Source organism: Daldinia loculata, assembly GCF_022478755.1.
Source record: "Daldinia loculata strain CBS 113971 unplaced genomic scaffold F4817scaffold_86, whole genome shotgun sequence".
Classification (NCBI taxonomy): domain Eukaryota; kingdom Fungi; phylum Ascomycota; class Sordariomycetes; order Xylariales; family Hypoxylaceae; genus Daldinia; species Daldinia loculata.
Genome location: NW_026054940.1, coordinates 14,154 through 30,916, shown reverse-complemented (window position 1 = coordinate 30,916; position 16,763 = coordinate 14,154). Strand labels below are relative to the sequence as shown.

At 45.4% G+C, this 16,763-nt stretch overlaps 5 protein-coding genes across 5 annotated transcripts; 1 reads left to right on the top strand and 4 right to left on the bottom strand.

Annotated features, from left to right (window-relative positions):
- Positions 1 to 1,274: 1,274 nt before the first annotated feature.
- On the top strand, positions 1,275 to 3,228 carry F4817DRAFT_352574 (acyl-CoA N-acyltransferase). The gene is made up of 2 exons (XM_049305249.1): positions 1,275 to 2,722; positions 2,778 to 3,228. The coding sequence occupies exons 1-2, from the start codon at positions 1,762 to 1,764 to the stop codon at positions 3,182 to 3,184; spliced, it is 1,368 nt and encodes a 455-aa protein (XP_049154247.1). The 5' UTR covers positions 1,275 to 1,761; the 3' UTR covers positions 3,185 to 3,228.
- Positions 3,229 to 3,598: 370 nt separating this feature from the next.
- On the bottom strand, positions 3,599 to 5,084 carry F4817DRAFT_320704 (FAD/NAD(P)-binding domain-containing protein; the record flags this gene model as incomplete). Its single annotated transcript, XM_049301212.1, has 4 exons — positions 3,599 to 3,639; positions 3,721 to 4,386; positions 4,446 to 4,787; positions 4,904 to 5,084. 4 exons carry the CDS (start codon positions 5,082 to 5,084, stop codon positions 3,599 to 3,601), a joined length of 1,230 nt encoding a protein of 409 aa, XP_049154246.1.
- A 2,690-nt stretch (positions 5,085 to 7,774) lies between these two features.
- On the bottom strand, positions 7,775 to 9,048 carry F4817DRAFT_369214 (uncharacterized protein; the record flags this gene model as incomplete). The annotated part of the gene is made up of 1 exon (XM_049307331.1): positions 7,775 to 9,048. One exon carries the CDS (start codon positions 9,046 to 9,048, stop codon positions 7,831 to 7,833), a length of 1,218 nt encoding a protein of 405 aa, XP_049154245.1. The 3' UTR covers positions 7,775 to 7,830.
- An 893-nt stretch (positions 9,049 to 9,941) lies between these two features.
- F4817DRAFT_292846 (uncharacterized protein) lies at positions 9,942 to 11,346 on the bottom strand. The gene is made up of 3 exons (XM_049299705.1): positions 10,757 to 11,346; positions 10,404 to 10,701; positions 9,942 to 10,264 (listed from the first exon to the last, which is right to left on the bottom strand). Exons 1-3 carry the CDS (start codon positions 10,995 to 10,997, stop codon positions 10,042 to 10,044), a joined length of 762 nt encoding a protein of 253 aa, XP_049154244.1. The 5' UTR covers positions 10,998 to 11,346; the 3' UTR covers positions 9,942 to 10,041.
- Positions 11,347 to 11,695: 349 nt separating this feature from the next.
- On the bottom strand, positions 11,696 to 16,264 carry F4817DRAFT_362176 (uncharacterized protein; the record flags this gene model as incomplete). The annotated part of the gene is made up of 8 exons (XM_049306494.1): positions 11,696 to 12,146; positions 12,197 to 12,441; positions 12,490 to 12,646; positions 12,694 to 12,944; positions 13,013 to 13,906; positions 14,576 to 15,068; positions 15,132 to 16,060; positions 16,127 to 16,264. 8 exons carry the CDS (start codon positions 16,262 to 16,264, stop codon positions 11,696 to 11,698), a joined length of 3,558 nt encoding a protein of 1,185 aa, XP_049154243.1.
- Positions 16,265 to 16,763: the final 499 nt, after the last annotated feature.

Sequence of the window (16,763 nt, the reverse complement as noted above, 5' to 3'; positions counted from 1 at the left end):
GAGGCCGTATGCAGATGATACTGGAAGCGATCATCTTAATGCTGTGAATAATGTATCAGTTCCTAACAGAATTACGCTTACACGTAACTTATCTAACTAGTTGTCAACAATAGATGTCCCATCAACTCCTGTTGGGTAGTATTCTTATCTTTGATCGTTATCGAAAAAATTAATAGAATAAAATCCAAATAGTAAAATATCTACCTATGTAAGTTTTTACCTTATAAAATAGGTATTTAACCTAATCGGTGCACTTGCTAACAGTATGTTTTATAAAGACTTATGTTGGTTCAAAGAACTTGCTATGTAACACCATAATAAAACACTTTAACAATTAAAGAATTTACATGATAGATTATCAGGTTTAAGGACTTGGTAAAAGGCATAATAGTGTCTTTTCTATTATTATTTTTGTCGAATTTGTATAGGTACTTGGCTTATATACATGTATAGCTTTAAGTATGAGATAGGGATGCACAGATACGTTTTCTCTTATTGAGTATGGGTGAGATAATTTAAACGGAGGTATAAGAGAGATTGTCGAATCTACGAAACTGAGAACATGTGCATTCGAAACAATAATAATTCCAATAAGATAGATCATTAACATACGAGTCAGTATTATGGAAGACTGAAATCGTGCTAAACTACCTAAGCTAAGGTAGAGAGGACTTGCTATGTTGATCATATGCGTATGCCAATTATCATGTTAACTTAAAGGATTCCACAATGTTAATACGGATCAACTACTCCTAGAGTGATGTTAGCTAGTTCCAAGTTATGGTGTTAAACCATACAATTAATTATAATTTATTAACCTATTCTATTAACAGACTGGATTTTGTTAATAAGATAAGAGCTAAAATATATAAAGAAAAGATACACAGGTAGGCACTGATGACGACACTATATCATGTACCCTTAAAGATACCTAATGTACCCAGGTCTAGTACCTGTACCTTTCGAGGCCGGTATCGGTCCGAGAAATATTTATCAGATCCGTGTCCGCCCCACAACAATTCTCGGACGCGCTATTAAATTCCCAGCTAAATTTTTTATCTGATCCGCCGTTAGCCGTGACACGCCATTACCAAAGCTAGCATGGTTCTTGTCTTCCAATCTATCCGCTTAAAGTTATCTGATCCGCTTCTGCAGACCGCCAAGAGCCATGGCCTCGGTTCGCTGCCACCCCCCCAGTACGCAACCTTCCCAATCTCCGCAGTCCCAGTTAGATCATCTCTCGGCTGGATAGCAGCATGTCAGCATGGGCTGGCTAACACTTGAGACACGTTGACGTTGACCGCGCGATCCCTTGCATTAGTGTGTAAAAAAAAAGTTTTGAGCATGGTAGCCCACGACTTATAATCCGTACACTTATACGGAGATGGAAAGTGGGAATTAAGGATACCTACCTACCTACCTATTGAGAACTATCGAACAAGGTATTGTACTTCAGGGTACTTGGCAGATGGGAATGATTCACTTACAGGAAGAGCAATTCACTGGTTGACAAGGGTGCTGGCGGAATAACTCGGTAGACTAGTAAATTTACTCCATTTGCTCTGCTGGTACGCCTGCTTGTCCGGGAAGGAGAATAATCGTGAATTCTTACTGCGAATAAGAAATTTCCTTCCTAGTATTTTTTTTCTTCGAGTAATTAAGTACTCTTCCTAAGAAATATCGAAAAAAAGCCTCCAATTGATGTCCATAGATACCCAATCGCACCTGTAGATTACGTTACACCCCATATCTTCCTAAGCAATGGCGACACCCTCTACGAACGAGCCGGTGCTCAAGCTCCCACATCCATACCTCACATCCTACACTCTCGTTAAGACGTCGCGTCCCTCAGACTCTACTCCTTGGCTCCAAGTGAAGCCCCAAGAAGATGCTCCTAGCGAGGTAAAAGCAAAAACGAAACCGTTACCAGAACGCCTTGACAATGATACGCTCTTCTTCACCGAGCCCACGGACCTTAAGTCAAGCGAGCGGCCGGCCGAATCGAACAACACACCATGGGGTCGCGCCCGCCGCTCTCCGAGCTCAACAATTGCGTGGGACGTCGCGACACCCCCCACGTTAGCTCAGGCCTGGCTCGTGATTTACGTGCTATTCACGGTACGGCCGTCGACAGAAGGGCTCCGGCTCACGCTCGAGGGACCCGGCCGCGAAGCGCTCGTGGCACAGCTTAAGGCCGTTCTACTGGCCATCGACCACCCTACAGCAGCTGGATTGAGCGACGAGCTGCTTGTCTTGCGCAGCACATTCTGGCAAGGCGCCGGCTCGCCGTTTGGACCGCGCAGCGTTTGGGTCCCCGACTCCGGCAACGATCCCCAAGATAATGGCAATTCGTTGCCGAAACCACTCTCCACGTATCCCCTAACGCCACTCCAACATGCGATGACATCCGAGGCTAGTGGGACTCCGGCGTGGCACCCGCGACGACCCGCGAAGCCGCGCCCGGGCTCCGTGGTATACAGTCGATGGATCCCTCACCTACGCGAGAACTTCAGCATGGTTGCGCTCGACTGGGAGAACCCGGAGCACCTAGAGCTATTCCACAACTGGCAGAACGACCCGCGCGTCTCGCAGGGGTGGAATGAGACAGGTTCCCTTGAGCAGCATCGCGAGTACCTGCGTCGCGCTCACGTCGATCCCCACCAGATCACGTTGCTGGCTGCTTTCGACGACACGTTCTTTGCTTACTTTGAAGTGTACTGGGCTAAGGTACGTAAGACAAAGCATGGCGCGACTTGACGATCATAGCGCATACCTACCGGCGCCCACATGCACAAACGCTAACTATTTTCTCTACCTACAGGAAGACCGACTTGGCGCGTACTACAGCGCGGGAGATTTCGACCGAGGACGACACTCGCTAGTAGGTGATATACGATTCCGTGGTCCGCACCGCGTGACGGCGTGGTGGTCTAGCTTGATGCATTATTTATTCCTGGACGACCCGCGCACGATGTACGTGGTGGGTGAACCGAAATATACCAATAGTTCAGTCCTGGCGTACGATTTCATGCACGGCTTCGGACTCGACAAGTTCGTCGACTTACCGCATAAGCGTTCGGCATTCGTGCGGTGCTCCCGCGAGCGCTTCTTCCAGCTCGCGCCGCTTGGGGAAAGTGAAAAGGTTGTTGGTGGGACTTTGGTCGGATTGCTGCCCAAGTTGTAAAGATTTAAATTGTGGTAGAAATCATGTCACGTGGTATGGCGTCGTGGCTGCGTGGAAGGAAGAAGGAGGGGGAGGAAAGAAAAGCCTCGAGTTGATTACGCTTATCGTTTTTAGGGGGCGTCGATGTGGACTTATCATTTTTTATCCCCTCCTATTTATTATTAACGGAGATTCATTCAGATTATCACAAATGCATCAGATATACCAAATACGTACCTTATATACATTTTAACGGAATGAGAACTATACTCATATTAATAACCAACTAACAAGAACTGTCTAATTTATGTGATGCGGTCGTAAGATACCCGCGAAAATCGTGCCTCAAATCGTCAAATCATTTTATCCCAGAACCCCAGTGACGCCAATATACCCCGGTCAAAGCAAAGCACAGAGCAAAGGTTTTTGGTCTATTCACGCCTTAATACCACCCAGACGAAGGTGATCCCAGACGACTAAACGAAGAAAATGTTAGTTATCGGCTTATGAAGCACTCGACGTTGAATATAGGATATGCCTATGGTGGGTTAACTTACTTCTGAAACCTAGGTCCTCCTCGAAGAACCATTCCATCACCTGCTTTCCGTGCTTCATACCATCACCGCCGTATGAAAGGGCGTTCTTGCCGACTGCGAGGCCGATCATGGGCGGAACCTCACCTAGTTCATTGAACACGGGCTCCTTTCCTTGTATGTCCTGCAGCATGAGCTGGTGAATGTTTAACCCCGCATAGCGGCCTTGGTGCATGGCCGAGCCGCAGCGCTTTATACCCGACCAATGGATCAGATCACCGACGGCAAAGTGAGACTCGGCGTTAGGGACCTTATCCGATGAGAGCTGGAGAGTTGGCTTGATGTTGACGTAACGGTCCTCGCTGAGCGAATCCTCGGGGAGATAAGTGGTCGACGGTACGCTGCGGGAGATGGCCATGATAACTTGGCTCGCAATCATCTTGTGGCCGTTTTCGAACTCAACCTCGAACACCTCGGTGCCGTTCTCATTCTTAATAGGAGTCTTACTTTTCAACCGGTGGTTCAAGAGCACATCGACGCCGGCTTGCTCTGTCAGATCTAAAGCACAGTCCTTGACATTATCAGGGAGCGGCTCGGCCGACAGTAGCTTAGCCCGGGAGTGCGCCAGCGAAACCTTGACGTTGGGTTGAACCTCTTTCAATTCAGCGGCCATCTCAATACCCACAGCACCTATTTGTACGTTAGTAAGAGGTTTCAAAACTCGGCGTGCAAGGAATAGGCGAACTAACCTCCACCAACAATGAGCACCGGTGCGGTGCTGTTAGTTACGGCATCGATGTGTCGACGGGCCTCTTCGAGATAGTCCTCTCTCCTCGCCGATTGCGGCACTACAGGCCAGACACGTCGGAGTCCAGTGGAGGCAACAAAGAAATCATACACCTCGTCCCGCGATACTTGGTCTGGTTGCTCAACAATCGTTGCTATCTTATTCTCACAGTCGACCTTGCTAACAGTACCGTGAACGAACCGTACGTCTGGTCTCTGTAGCACGGGGATATTTTTGAAGTTTACCCAGGCCTTCTCAGCGTAGCTATTCGACGCCAAAGCTAGAGGTGAACCAATTACATGGTCTGTGAGACTACGAGTTAGTTGGAGATCCATAATCTAACCACAATTGAAGGGGGGGACAGAATTGGAGTAATTGATGCATGCATGAGATGCAGGGAGGCGGAAATATTACACGTACAGAAGCCATCGCGCTCATCAACAATGGTGATCTCGACTGGGATAGGAGACTCGATAGTGTCGCACTTTTCGAGTAGATTGATGGCCACAGCCAGGCCGCCGTAGCAGCCACCAGCAATCAAAACTCTATAGGGGTTGGCGTTAGAGCGGGCGCCGCTGACGCTTGCAAAATGAGAGGCCATTGCGAGTATTGGTGTGGGATAATTAATTGCAGTGGGGTGCAACTTTGGAGTCGATGCGGTTGCGGCGAATGAAAGAATACAAGAGTATTTAAAAGGCCGAGTTGAGAATCTAGTATTCAGGTGTTGAAAGCAATGGACAATTGTTGAACGCCACAACATCAAAAATTTTGATTCTTCTTTCTACCTCACACGCGGACGGCTAGCTGCGTTATAAATTGAGTGAGGGAGTATGAAAAAGGAGAGCAAATTCAAGGATCAGTCAGTGCCAATATTAGCTTGTCGGTACACGGAACAGGGTCTGGAAGAATAGGCTGATAAGTGAAGCAGACATTTGAAAAAAGTATAGACGAGGTAAAGAAATTAAACTTCGAAGAAAGTAATAACATGCCCAACCCTTGTCATATGTAGGTACCCAGACAGCCCGAATAATTTAGTAAACTTGGGGAGCTAGGGGGTTAAGCTAAACGAGCGAGCAGTCTGCTTGGAACGATAATCACGATTGGATCCATTCTATTCCGTACCAAATGCCAAGGAAGACACATGATCCATTTCTATCTAAAAAGTTGCACTTCATACACTGAGGTGCCCATTGTACGGTATACCTTAGATACTAATTAATTACTATAAGTCACTATGTTAAATTAGGTAGTTAGCTACTTAAACTAACATTTAACCTTTTAATTCCCTTCGTCCCTAATATTTCCATGCTTACCAAGTCAATGACAACCTAAATATTTTCTGAAAGATGCGTGATTACTAGCTTCGGTTAGTAGGGTCTAGTTTAGGTGTCCGGTCGGTTTCGATGTTTCATTTCCACTAGATCTGATAAGAAGCGAAAAGAGCGGTGATCAACGTCAACGGCCCCCGCCAAAGAACCGATACGTACCTTCGACCCGGTAGGGTGGGAGGGGGGACAAAGTTATCAGATCCGCAGCTTGCAGGGGTGGAGAGTCGAGCTAGCTGCGAAACCGGCATCGAATTCGGCCAATATGATCCGAGGATTAAGCCTAGGTACCTCGGCGTACCTCAACTCGTACTCGCGTGTACATTTCGGTACGATGCATTTTATTCCTTCGAATCCACTTATCTTTCTGCCGGGTGAGCTCTACCCGGATGGGCTTATAATTTTCCTGTTTGAATTAATTGGTATAGTAAGACGATAAGAGATTATGTTCTTAGTGTTTCGTTCTGAATAGCTATTATTGTAGTTAACATAATGTCGTGTGCCGGCATCTCTCCGTATCTCCTTGGAAGTTCACCGAAGAACTTTTGTTGGCGCCGAAGGCTTAGCTGCATTCAGCCAACGTTTGATGGGCACTATGGCGGACGTAAACAATGATAGATCACATATAAGCGGCATCTAGGAGGCTTGCACGGGTACATAATGACTAAAGCGGTGAAATAACAAGGCATAAACTGCGAGAATCCGTTGTACAAAAGATATGCATTCCTTAAGGCTTCTAACGCCACCGACACATTGGGCTGGGAGCCTCATGTTGCCCTTTCCAGCAGTGGTGGATTACATCCGGTTAACCGGTAATTATCTAGCATGTCGTATCCAGAAGAACTGCAGGAAAAAAAAAACGCCACTCGATTTGCAAGTTGTGTCACGGCCTAAGATCCAGCCGCCCAAAAGCCATAACTCGTGACGTGTGTAACCATCCGTATACATAGCACATTAAGATCTATCATATAAATGATGATAAGATATGATGGGCACTTTCTTCTTCTCTTAATATACATGCAAAGTTCCTCCAGAAACTTGTGGTAAGTATACATCCCCTATTCTCCTATCAAGGGTTAAGTCTAATAATACATATAGGTACTTTAGAACTAGGTCAGACCTTCACCCGTTCCTGGGAAGAGAATATGTTTTTAAATCAGATAATTTCAACTCAAACGGCGTTAAGCCAATATATTTCAAAATTAGACAAAACCTTTAACGTAGTTTATTCCAAGACTAGTTAGATGTTAATAGTAAAACTATTCATAAGCCCGGGAGAGTGGGAGTTATTGATACTATTATTTGCTTCATTTATACCTTGAAGAAAGTAGAGAACGTACATCCAATAACATCAGCGACGACGTATGCCATTTGTATATTTGTAGAGACGCCTTTCCTATACCATGCGGTGGTTATGGATTTATTGATGCCTCAAGTATTAGCTATAAAGATTTCCGAGAGGATCCAAGACAAAGCTGGGATGGAATTTGAATAAATTTCGACGCACCAGTATGAATACTTTCTAGAGCGGGTCGTGGAAACCTTTAAAGTCTGAGGTAAAAGGCAAAGGCGAGAATCCTTTTGAAGATCTTGCTTCTTGCTCCGCCTCATGACAATGGGTTAGGGATGTCCGGAGAAAAGGACAGAAACACAACATAACAATTCAATTAGACGATAGACGCTAGATTATAGGATGGGGGATAACGACAGAGAACGTCAATTATGTTTTCTTCTTATTGCTCCTGATAGCGTAGGGTTAATTTTAAGAGGTGACTAACACTTTCGAGGGGGTCGGTCCGGGATCTGTGTGAATTGGAATTTGCCCACGATATCGATGCTCGTGTTGTCACTAGTATGGCGCAAGGAATTGGGAACTTTGGATATGGCAATACGGGAAAGCAAACTACAAATCACGTCATGAGTCTTCTTATTGTGGTGGTGTCATCCATTCTCATTTCGTCATCAATCCTAATACAACGCTATGATAACCTGCCGAAATATGACTGCAACATGTCAAGCAACCTATTCTTCCATAGCCCATTCAATAAGCTTCTGTCTCATAGCATTGTCCTCCCCGTAGCATCTCCAGATATATGTCTCATATCTCATTTGTACCGCATCCTGTTCCTCGAATGGATTTCCCTCCAGTGGCCCAGCAAAAGGATTGCAAATCGGTGCTTGCCTCATCCTTCTCAGATATGATCGTAGCTGGTCTGCCTCTTGACACCTAGCGTTTTTCAAGAAGGCGTCGGTGTCCTCCGTGAATTCTTCCAGACATTCCATGACATTTTCAAAGCTTCCTGTGTAATCATTCCCAGAATAATCGATGTCTTTCAAGTGGAGATGATAACAGTAGTCTGCGAAATCGAATAGTTTCCCGAAGCCAAGATACCTCGTTCGTGCCATGTGGTGGAGGGAATAAAATATCCAGTCTCGAAAAGAAGTTCGTCGATGGTCGGGTGGCGAGTCAAATTCGATGTGCACAGAGACCTCCCCGCCATATGATATTAGAGGAAGCATTAAACACTCGTAAAAGAAAGGATAAACCTCTCTGTCCTGATGTGACTTTTTGGTGATCGTGTCTTTCCATTTATTCTGACGAATTATCCAATTCGGGAAAACGCATCGTGGCCGCATCTCCCAGAAGGGCCTGCGAACTGAGTTGGGGCGATCCGGATCTCTTCCACCGCAGAATCGTATATTCAAAGTACTCGGTGTGAAGCATAAATCGCGTTTGACAGTCTTCAGAATTCGGCATATGTCGAACATTTTTGTCCGTAGGATCAATAAGGCAAGTAGAAAATACCCCTTAGTAGCTGCCTGAAGTGTGATTGAAATGGCATCGGGGCAATATAGGTATATGTACCGTGCCATTGGCGACGATAGGTCGCGGATGGTCCAATATGAAGTCCTCCAGCGTATATAGTCTTCGTTCCTTGGTTTCCACGTAACTCCGATTTTTAGTGCTGATCCAGAAGAGTACCATGGTTCGGCGATAAGATCGAGGTTCTTGATTTCGATGGTTTCGTGAATTTGGCTTCTGAGTTCTGAGTCGTTATGAACTCCATCGAAATCGATAAAGCGACCTCCTGGCATGCGAGATAAGACTTCACTACGTATTTGCTGGCAAGTCTGTGCCAGAGGCGCGAGATCCTCGTCTTCGAGGTTATCATATATGAGACCTCTTAGTTCTCTTGGGATAGCTGTCAAGCCAAATGGGGAGTTGAATTTCGATGCCATCTTGGTGTCGGTGGTAGATTATTGGTAGTAGCTGACGTGGTGGTGGTGCTGGTAGTGGTGAATTATTGATGGTGAATAGTTCGTAATTGTCGCAGATAGAGCGATATAGGTTTAGCTAACTTTATTGTGGATGTATTAGCTGCGTGTCTATATAAGACGATTTCTCAACTGAGCGTAGGGAAGCTTACACTTCGTAAACCTTGGTGGCGAATAAGTGAAGGTAAATTATTCGTTGGGGATAACTCGTAGTCAACAGCTGGCGGTGGATAATTGAAGGTAAGTTATTCGCAGTGAATAACTTGAAATGAATAGATGGTGGCGAATAATTGACGGTAAATTATTCTTAGCGAACAACTCGAAGTGAATAGTTGGTGATGAATAATTCGTAGTAATAGTTGTGGTAATATTGAATAACTGATAGCGAATTGTCTGTGGGCAATTATTCGTAGTGGATTGTTTATAGTGAATAACTGATATTTAATTGTCTATAGGCAGTTATATGTAGTGGATTGTAGAGAATAATTGATAGTGAATTGTCTGATGAATTATCGTAGTGGATTGTTTGTAGTGAATTGTTCGTGGTAGATTATTCGCAATGAGTTATTTGTTGGTAAGTAGTGGATTGATTATTCGTAATGGGTTATTGGTAGTGAAGTATTGGCAGTGAGTTGGTAATGAATTTGGTGGTTCCAAATATTTGGTAAATAGGAGTAAAATCCAGGATGGGAGTTGTACGCGGCATACCCCTTTATTTATAGGAAAATTACGACGCGCATTGACATCAGTCGTACGTACTACTTGTCTAAAATCAAGAGTATAAGGCAGTTTACGACGCGCATATGAGTAAGTTTTGAAGTTAAAATACGAGAAAAATTCTCTTGTCATGAGTTATCCCCAACATGTTTATTAGCACGGTTATAAGCTAAATTTTCAAGTCTATACTTTCAATACGTATCATGAAGGCTTCTCATATCTACCTAAGCTTTTAGATACTTACCGTCCCCCCTTTAAAAACCGAGATTCGTTGCTATCAACAGTCTTCAGGTAGTCCTTTTCTCCAAAGTCCTTATATCCACTTCCTATGGTATATGTATACAGCCAGGGAAGTTGTTCTGGCGCCTCGGCGATTTTGAGATATTCTTTCCCAGCTACGAGCCCATCAATCTCTCGCATCACAGGAAGTCCCCCCTCCGAGCGTTCATCAGCATAGTAGAACCTGTAAAGTTTCGTTAATAGGTATAGATCGAACCTTGAGAGAGGGAATATATTTTAATTTGGCCCAAAGCTAAACTCGTATCGAACTATTAAGTTTACAATGGCGATAGGTTAATCATATAAAAGTTGAGAAAACTCACTTGAAACCTTCCTTTGCATAAGCCACTGAAGCGTATCTGACTCCGTAGGCGGCCACGGTCTTTCCAACTCCAAAGCACAGGCGATTCTTAAATTGGCTGTGGTTGAGTATATTCCCAGTGAAAATGAAGGACTTCCCGGGTGTGCCAGGGGGGAGAGATCTAAAGGCCTGGATTGCGTGCTCAATTGCAATAAGTGGAGTAGTGCCGTTTACAGCGACAGCGGAATGAAAGCGCGAGACATTCTCTGGCGCAAGTGAGGCGAAAGGGTCCTCTGGGTCATCAAGTGTATATTGCACAGCTATAATTATACGTTTATTAGACTAGATTCTCGACGTAGTATAGAATCAACATACCATTATACACAACAACTGTCGGGATCCCGACGTTCTCGCGGACCTTGGCGAAGACCTCTGGGATACTCTCGGGGTTATTGAAGTCGGCCTGGACCTGGTAATATCCGCGCTTCTCGAACTCTTCCTTCGGCGTCCGCGCTACGACGGCAATCTTGTATCCTGCCTCAGCGAATATAGCAGGGACTTGGGTGCCGAGTTTCTTCCCAGCGCCCAGGAAAAGGAGGACTGGTGGTGCAGACATGATTGTAATTGCGTTTACTAATCTAAAATGTTAAATAGGAGATGTAGCTTAGGTAGTTATTTATCCTAACAACTGGCATTTAGCATAGATATCATCATTTGTTGGATTCGACGGACTTGCCGTCTAATATACTCATCGGAAATGCATTTAGGACTTGCGAGACTCGCTTTGAAGCCCGAGACTCGCGACTTAGCACTTGATGTGAGATCTATCGTTGTCAGCACTACTAAAGACTCCTGGATGCTTGTATAGGAGGTATACAAATCATTCAAAGGGATTTATCAACATTCAAAGATATACCCCTTTTTGATTGGCTATGTTACACGACGTGATACTCAGGATTGATACATAATTAAGGAACATTAGAGAGAAAAAAGTCGGGTTTAATACACCGCCACGACTAGTTAGCTAATACCGCGGTAAGATGTATTTGATATTGCATCATTCTTTAGTAGTAACATGCTTACGTTGTTTGCTGCATGCACTTTGCCAATTCCCAGATGCTTGAATTCATGAAAAGCCCTACGGCAGGTTGACCAAAACTCCGTATCCGGGCGTCTACCCCAGCTTCAGTCAATATTACTTGGCAACAGTTCTAGCCCTAGAATCGCCCAAAGACTCGGCGTGGCTTTTTAGATTATCGTTTTTATCTTTCATTTAAGCTTCGAAAGCTTACGGCACCCCACAAAGCGCTTGGATTACCAACTCGTATTTGCGATGTAAGGTTCCATAATGTTTGTCAGGGCTCTAGAGTCGTAGCCTTCCAACTCTGACTCAAACCCGGTCATAACACTGTCCCAATCTTGCTGCGCCATCGGAAACACGTATTCAAAGTTATTCGGAAGCGTACGACTATGTATATCGGATTCATCGGTTGGGCCATTGAAAGGCAAACCGGCATTAGGAGTTTGTTCTTGGTACTCTTTGAGATGTAATGAGCCCTCGTTTGAACTTGATACTAGGGCGGTAGCGATACGATTTAATCTCTCGCAAGCATTATAAACCTTCCGAGCAGTCGGAGAATTCGCCGCTGGTGGTTCTAGAACTGATAGGACTGAGGAGAGTAGAGCTAGGTCGGCGCTAGAGGACGTAGATATGGCATTTCCAGCCAGTACGATAAAAGGTACAAATGGTACAAGGGACAGGATCCTATACTACGATGTTAAACACAGAACAACGATATTTGGGGGTAAACTTACACATTCAAAAACATGTACCATCTAAAAGGGTCTTGTCGTAGCATATACTCACCCGCTTCCACGACCTTGGATAGTGCCGTACGTGCAGCGTCTACACATTCATCTGAGCATTGTAGCGGGTGTGATTGTACAGAACTAGGCGGAAGTATTCTATACACGATAGTAAGGAGGCAGTACATCTTAATATCAAGCAAGACTGCGGCGGCGAAAAACCCCTTGTCCCAAATTGGGCCATCCTCAGGTATCTAGTCGCGTTAGTAATGGACCACAAGTAAGCTACGTGGAATTCATACGACTGCAACGGACTCCTGGATTTTCAGAAGTTTGCTAGCAAATTCTCTAGCATACTGGACACGGTTCTGCTGCGGAAAATGTAGTGCTGATGCAGAAAATAGCTTTCTCTGGATTTCCCCCGCAACGATGGAATAGTCAAGGAGACCGGCGTATATCCTACCAGAGTTAGCACCGTTATTATATTGAGCATTGGAGCAACTAACCGGCCCGGCATCATACGTAGATAGTCCGAGTTGACCGGATAACAGTTTGTTACATCGTAATGATGGATAACAGGTGTCCTCCCACAGGTCATAGCTAATCCTTTATCCCATAAATATGTATGCCAAAAAATGGTGCTTTGCCGAAGCACCTCCTCGTTTTCCGGACTGTTAGGCAAACGATGGAAGCCTAAGTCTAAACATGCCCTTGCAGCAGCACTTACCAATCTCCATGCAATCGTGCTATGACCTTCCTTGACATAGAAGGTCCCCTGACTACCTGTCAGAATCATCTTCACACTTGAGTCACTAGAACACTTACGAGAAGAACTAAAGCGCGGCATGATTCCGTCGACGGTTCCGAGCATAGACGGAGACTCTGCATCGCTGTTTCGGCATTTGCTTTCATTTTCCTAGTGTGGAAACGCAACACCTCCACGGTTGTGCCTATGTGTTCACAATCGGCTTCTTTAGCACCTAGGAAGATGTAGTAGAGACCGACATTAACACATATCCATTTCCAAATTGAGACTGGCTCAGTTGCGAAGTAGACGCCGCGGCACAGGTCAATGAATTCATCCTCTTTGAATGTAGGAACGTCGACGAAGAATCGTTGCTTGGAGATTTTGCTCATGCGTAGAAGCTTAAGAACAAGATCTATTGGTGGAAGTGGAATATTACCGGGAGGCGGACCATATGGCTGAGGAAGAGATTCAGGAGTTGTCTGATCTGACACAACACCTTTACCCGTATCTGCATCGTGAAGTAACTCGGCAATCCTCCGCGGGGAGAGCAATGGGGAAAGTAATGAGGAAGTATCTAGAGCTTCTTCGTTTACGAACTCGGAGACTGCAAAGGTAGCCCCTAACGCATTTTCGACTAGATGAGCGTGTGACAAAAACGAAGGATCACCATTATAGCCTTCATTGACACCAGACAGAGTAGGTACCTGTTCATCGATCATTGGTGGTGGGGTATGGTGTGAGGTACTATCTGATGATGTCGCGGTTGAATTAGGCCCAGGGCTTCTGCTCAACAGGAGCGTCTGAAGCATTTCTTTGACATCGCCAAGCTGACGACTGACATCTTGTACGGCCTCATCATATTTCGATGATAGGAGAACGCGTTGCCGTTTCTCAGTTGCCCGACGAGTTGTACGGCAAATAACGTTGAGGGTTACACAGCTCGCACATGGCGACCTTCTATCGCATTTCGTCTACTAAAAGAATTAGTATTATGTTATAAGGTGTCTTAGATAGGTCCCTAGTATAAGTTAGGTAAAGGGGGTATTGATATTGGGCATACCTTTCGGGCTTTGCAGTTATCGCACTGAATATTACGTAATATTAGTATTTATCAATTATCAACTATGAAGAATCCTTACCGCAGGCCTCCGCTCTGAGGGAACACCATTTTCTATTTCGTCCATTTTCTTAAAGAACGAAAAAGGGATGTTGGATTAGCTCTCCAAAACCCCGGCTCCATCCATGTGGTACTTTAGACTTTACCGGATCCCGAGGCCCCCGACCACTTATATCAATCTTGCTTAGTAAAGCAGGTTGCCTCCAAGATAATACGAGGCTGAGCAAAGTGATAACGACTCAGGACTTAGAGACAAGCATCTAAGCCACACGGGTAGCCACAAAATCTATAAAAAAAAAGGGGTAAAAAAAGGGGTTAACATGACATGTAACATATGTAAAGGAGACAATGCAACATTAGTCAAAGATAATTATATTATAACCAAATACATAAATCGAAGAAGACCTTAGCGAGCTCAACATATCCGCCCTTATCACCGCCACCGCTTTCATGCACACCTTATAGGGGTTCCTAAAAGGGTTCACCGATAACTCATCATATTTCTAAGATTGCATCATGCCACCCTCGAAATCTTGAAACCTCCAGGGATGCGCTTCTGGAATACTTCAGTAGGGTCATATTTCGCGGCCACATCCCGCATATGCTGGATATTCTTGGCGCCATAGCTTCCAAGAGGATCTTGGTTTGATTCCGCATAGTTTAAGTAGATGAAGTCTAGGTCTCCATTCACCGACTTGGAAACTTCTTTAACTTGGGCCGTTAGCACGGCTAGCTCTGCCTTCGCTATCGCGAAGTCTCTGTCATCAGAGGTAACAGCAACACCGGCGTTAAACAAAATAGAGTTGCCCCCGATATTTTCTAGCCCAAGCATGTTACCGCCTTGTTGCTCGGCGATGGTTCCCATATAAGAAGGAATGGGCTGCAAGATTAACAATGACGTGAACTTCTTAGGGTCGACCAGACTGCTGAGCCTCTTAACTAAATCCTCGTGGAGTTCAACACAGCGACGAAGTATCTGGGGATCGTTGCGGAAAGTCAATGTCGTTCCAGAATTCCTAGATTCGATTAGTCAATCAACTCATAACCTGCTCCAGATGAGCTTAAGATGGTAAACTTACTTAGAACCACCAGGAAGCTGGGAGCCATTAGCAGCCACTGCCATGTTTTTGAGAGCCGTAGACTTAAACAAAGTCGGAAGACGTCTAACTTTGTCAAATGCGGATGTAGCGTTAGTATTCCCCAGCGTATTGACGTAGATTGTCTCGATAAGCGTCTCGGGACTGCTTGACGCGTTGTGGCTCCAAAGAGTTATAAGAGCGTTGTCGGCGAAGGACTGGTCTTGGTTGGCATATCCAACTACCGCATCAATCACAGATTCCGTATAGTTTAAGCTTAGGGCGCGTGTCTCGTAGTACAAATCTCGCGTCGGGAGTGCTTCCATGTCGAATCGCGTGACAATGCCGTAGTTGCTACCACCTCCTTTAAGGGCTCGCCATAGATCCGAATTTACTGTGCTATTGGCATTGACAACTGTGCCATTAGCCAGTACAACCTCGAAATTCTTGACGGAATCACAGCCGAATCCCATTCGTCCCGAAAAGAAGGAATTGCCGCCTCCTAAGAGAAAACCGCCCACGCCAACATCGCCGTCCCGACCCCCTGTTACAACTACCCCAGCTTTCTGCAAGTCTGCATATGTGTTTCGCCATCGACCTCCTGGTTGGATCCTAGCGAGTTTGGTCTCCGGATCATAGCTCGATGAGTTCATCATTGTCAAGTCGATAGTCACGCCGTTGGCAATGTTGTTGCTTCCGGGAAAGCTGTGTCCACCGCTGCGCACGGCGATGTGCCAATCACCTCCGCCATTGTTGACCTTAACTAGTGCTGTTAATGCTGTTGCTACCTCCTCGGTGTTATGGGGAAGAACAAGACAGTCGGGCCTAAAACGGGCGTTCTCCGCATACCAAGACTGTATCTGAGGTTCGTAATCTGCGTCCGTCGCGAAAAGTAGTCGATCCCCAAGACCGACTTCTTTCAGAGCATCGCACTAGGGAGTATAAGCAACCGACGACTATACCATTATCCATCAGGCCATGTAGGTGTCACTACTTACAGGTGCAATTCCACTACTGTTCGATGCTACTTCGTAGCCAGCAGCCTTGGGAACAAGCGAAGGGGGAGTCCAAGATAATTCAGATGCGGCTACTAGCCTACCGGCCAAGGCTGCGGCGCCGATACAAGTTTTCAACATGACGAGTGATTTAGATAACGAAACCGTTCTTACACGAAATTAGAATATCAAGAACCTGTGCGGTTTCAAGAAGACGAAACCTAGAGCGATCACGATTTATATATAGGTTTAACACTTTCTGGTTCATTGCTACTCGTCGAGTTGTTTACTCAACAATATCGCTACAGTTTCTACAGCCGATCCATCTATCAACGTCGGTGATTCCGCGTCAGTACCCAATCGCCATGTTTCCCGAGTGCGGAAGCTCCCGCGGTGGATGCCTATCGGAAGCCTAGGGACCCGAGGCCCGAAGAAGCCGCATTCCGAGCTGGAAATTCCTATAATATTTGGTATCATACCATTCGGTGTATAGGAAATTTAAGGAGTCACTTGCATAATGATATCCACGTACCACATATTTAGCGTAGGCAGCAGTATAAAGTCCCTCTTAAAGGGGGAGATTTGCGTGTTAACGTATATAACGTTTTCGACTGCAGGCTGGCTTCACCGTCTCGGTCAG

Excerpts from the sequence above, each read along its gene's own strand:
- F4817DRAFT_352574 (XM_049305249.1), top strand. The coding sequence starts at position 1,762 with ATGGCGACACCCTCTACGAACGAGCCGGTGCTCAAGCTCCCACATCCA. Across the intron at positions 2,723-2,777 it reads TTACTTTGAAGTGTACTGGG|CGGCGCCCACATGCACAAAC; the intron begins CTAAGGTACGTA and ends GCGCATACCTAC.
- F4817DRAFT_292846 (XM_049299705.1), bottom strand. The coding sequence starts at position 10,997 with ATGTCTGCACCACCAGTCCTCCTTTTCCTGGGCGCTGGGAAGAAACTC. Across the intron at positions 10,702-10,756 it reads GACAGTTGTTGTGTATAATG|CTGTGCAATATACACTTGAT; the intron begins GTATGTTGATTC and ends GTATAATTATAG. Across the intron at positions 10,265-10,403 it reads TATGCAAAGGAAGGTTTCAA|GTTCTACTATGCTGATGAAC; the intron begins GTGAGTTTTCTC and ends GAAACTTTACAG.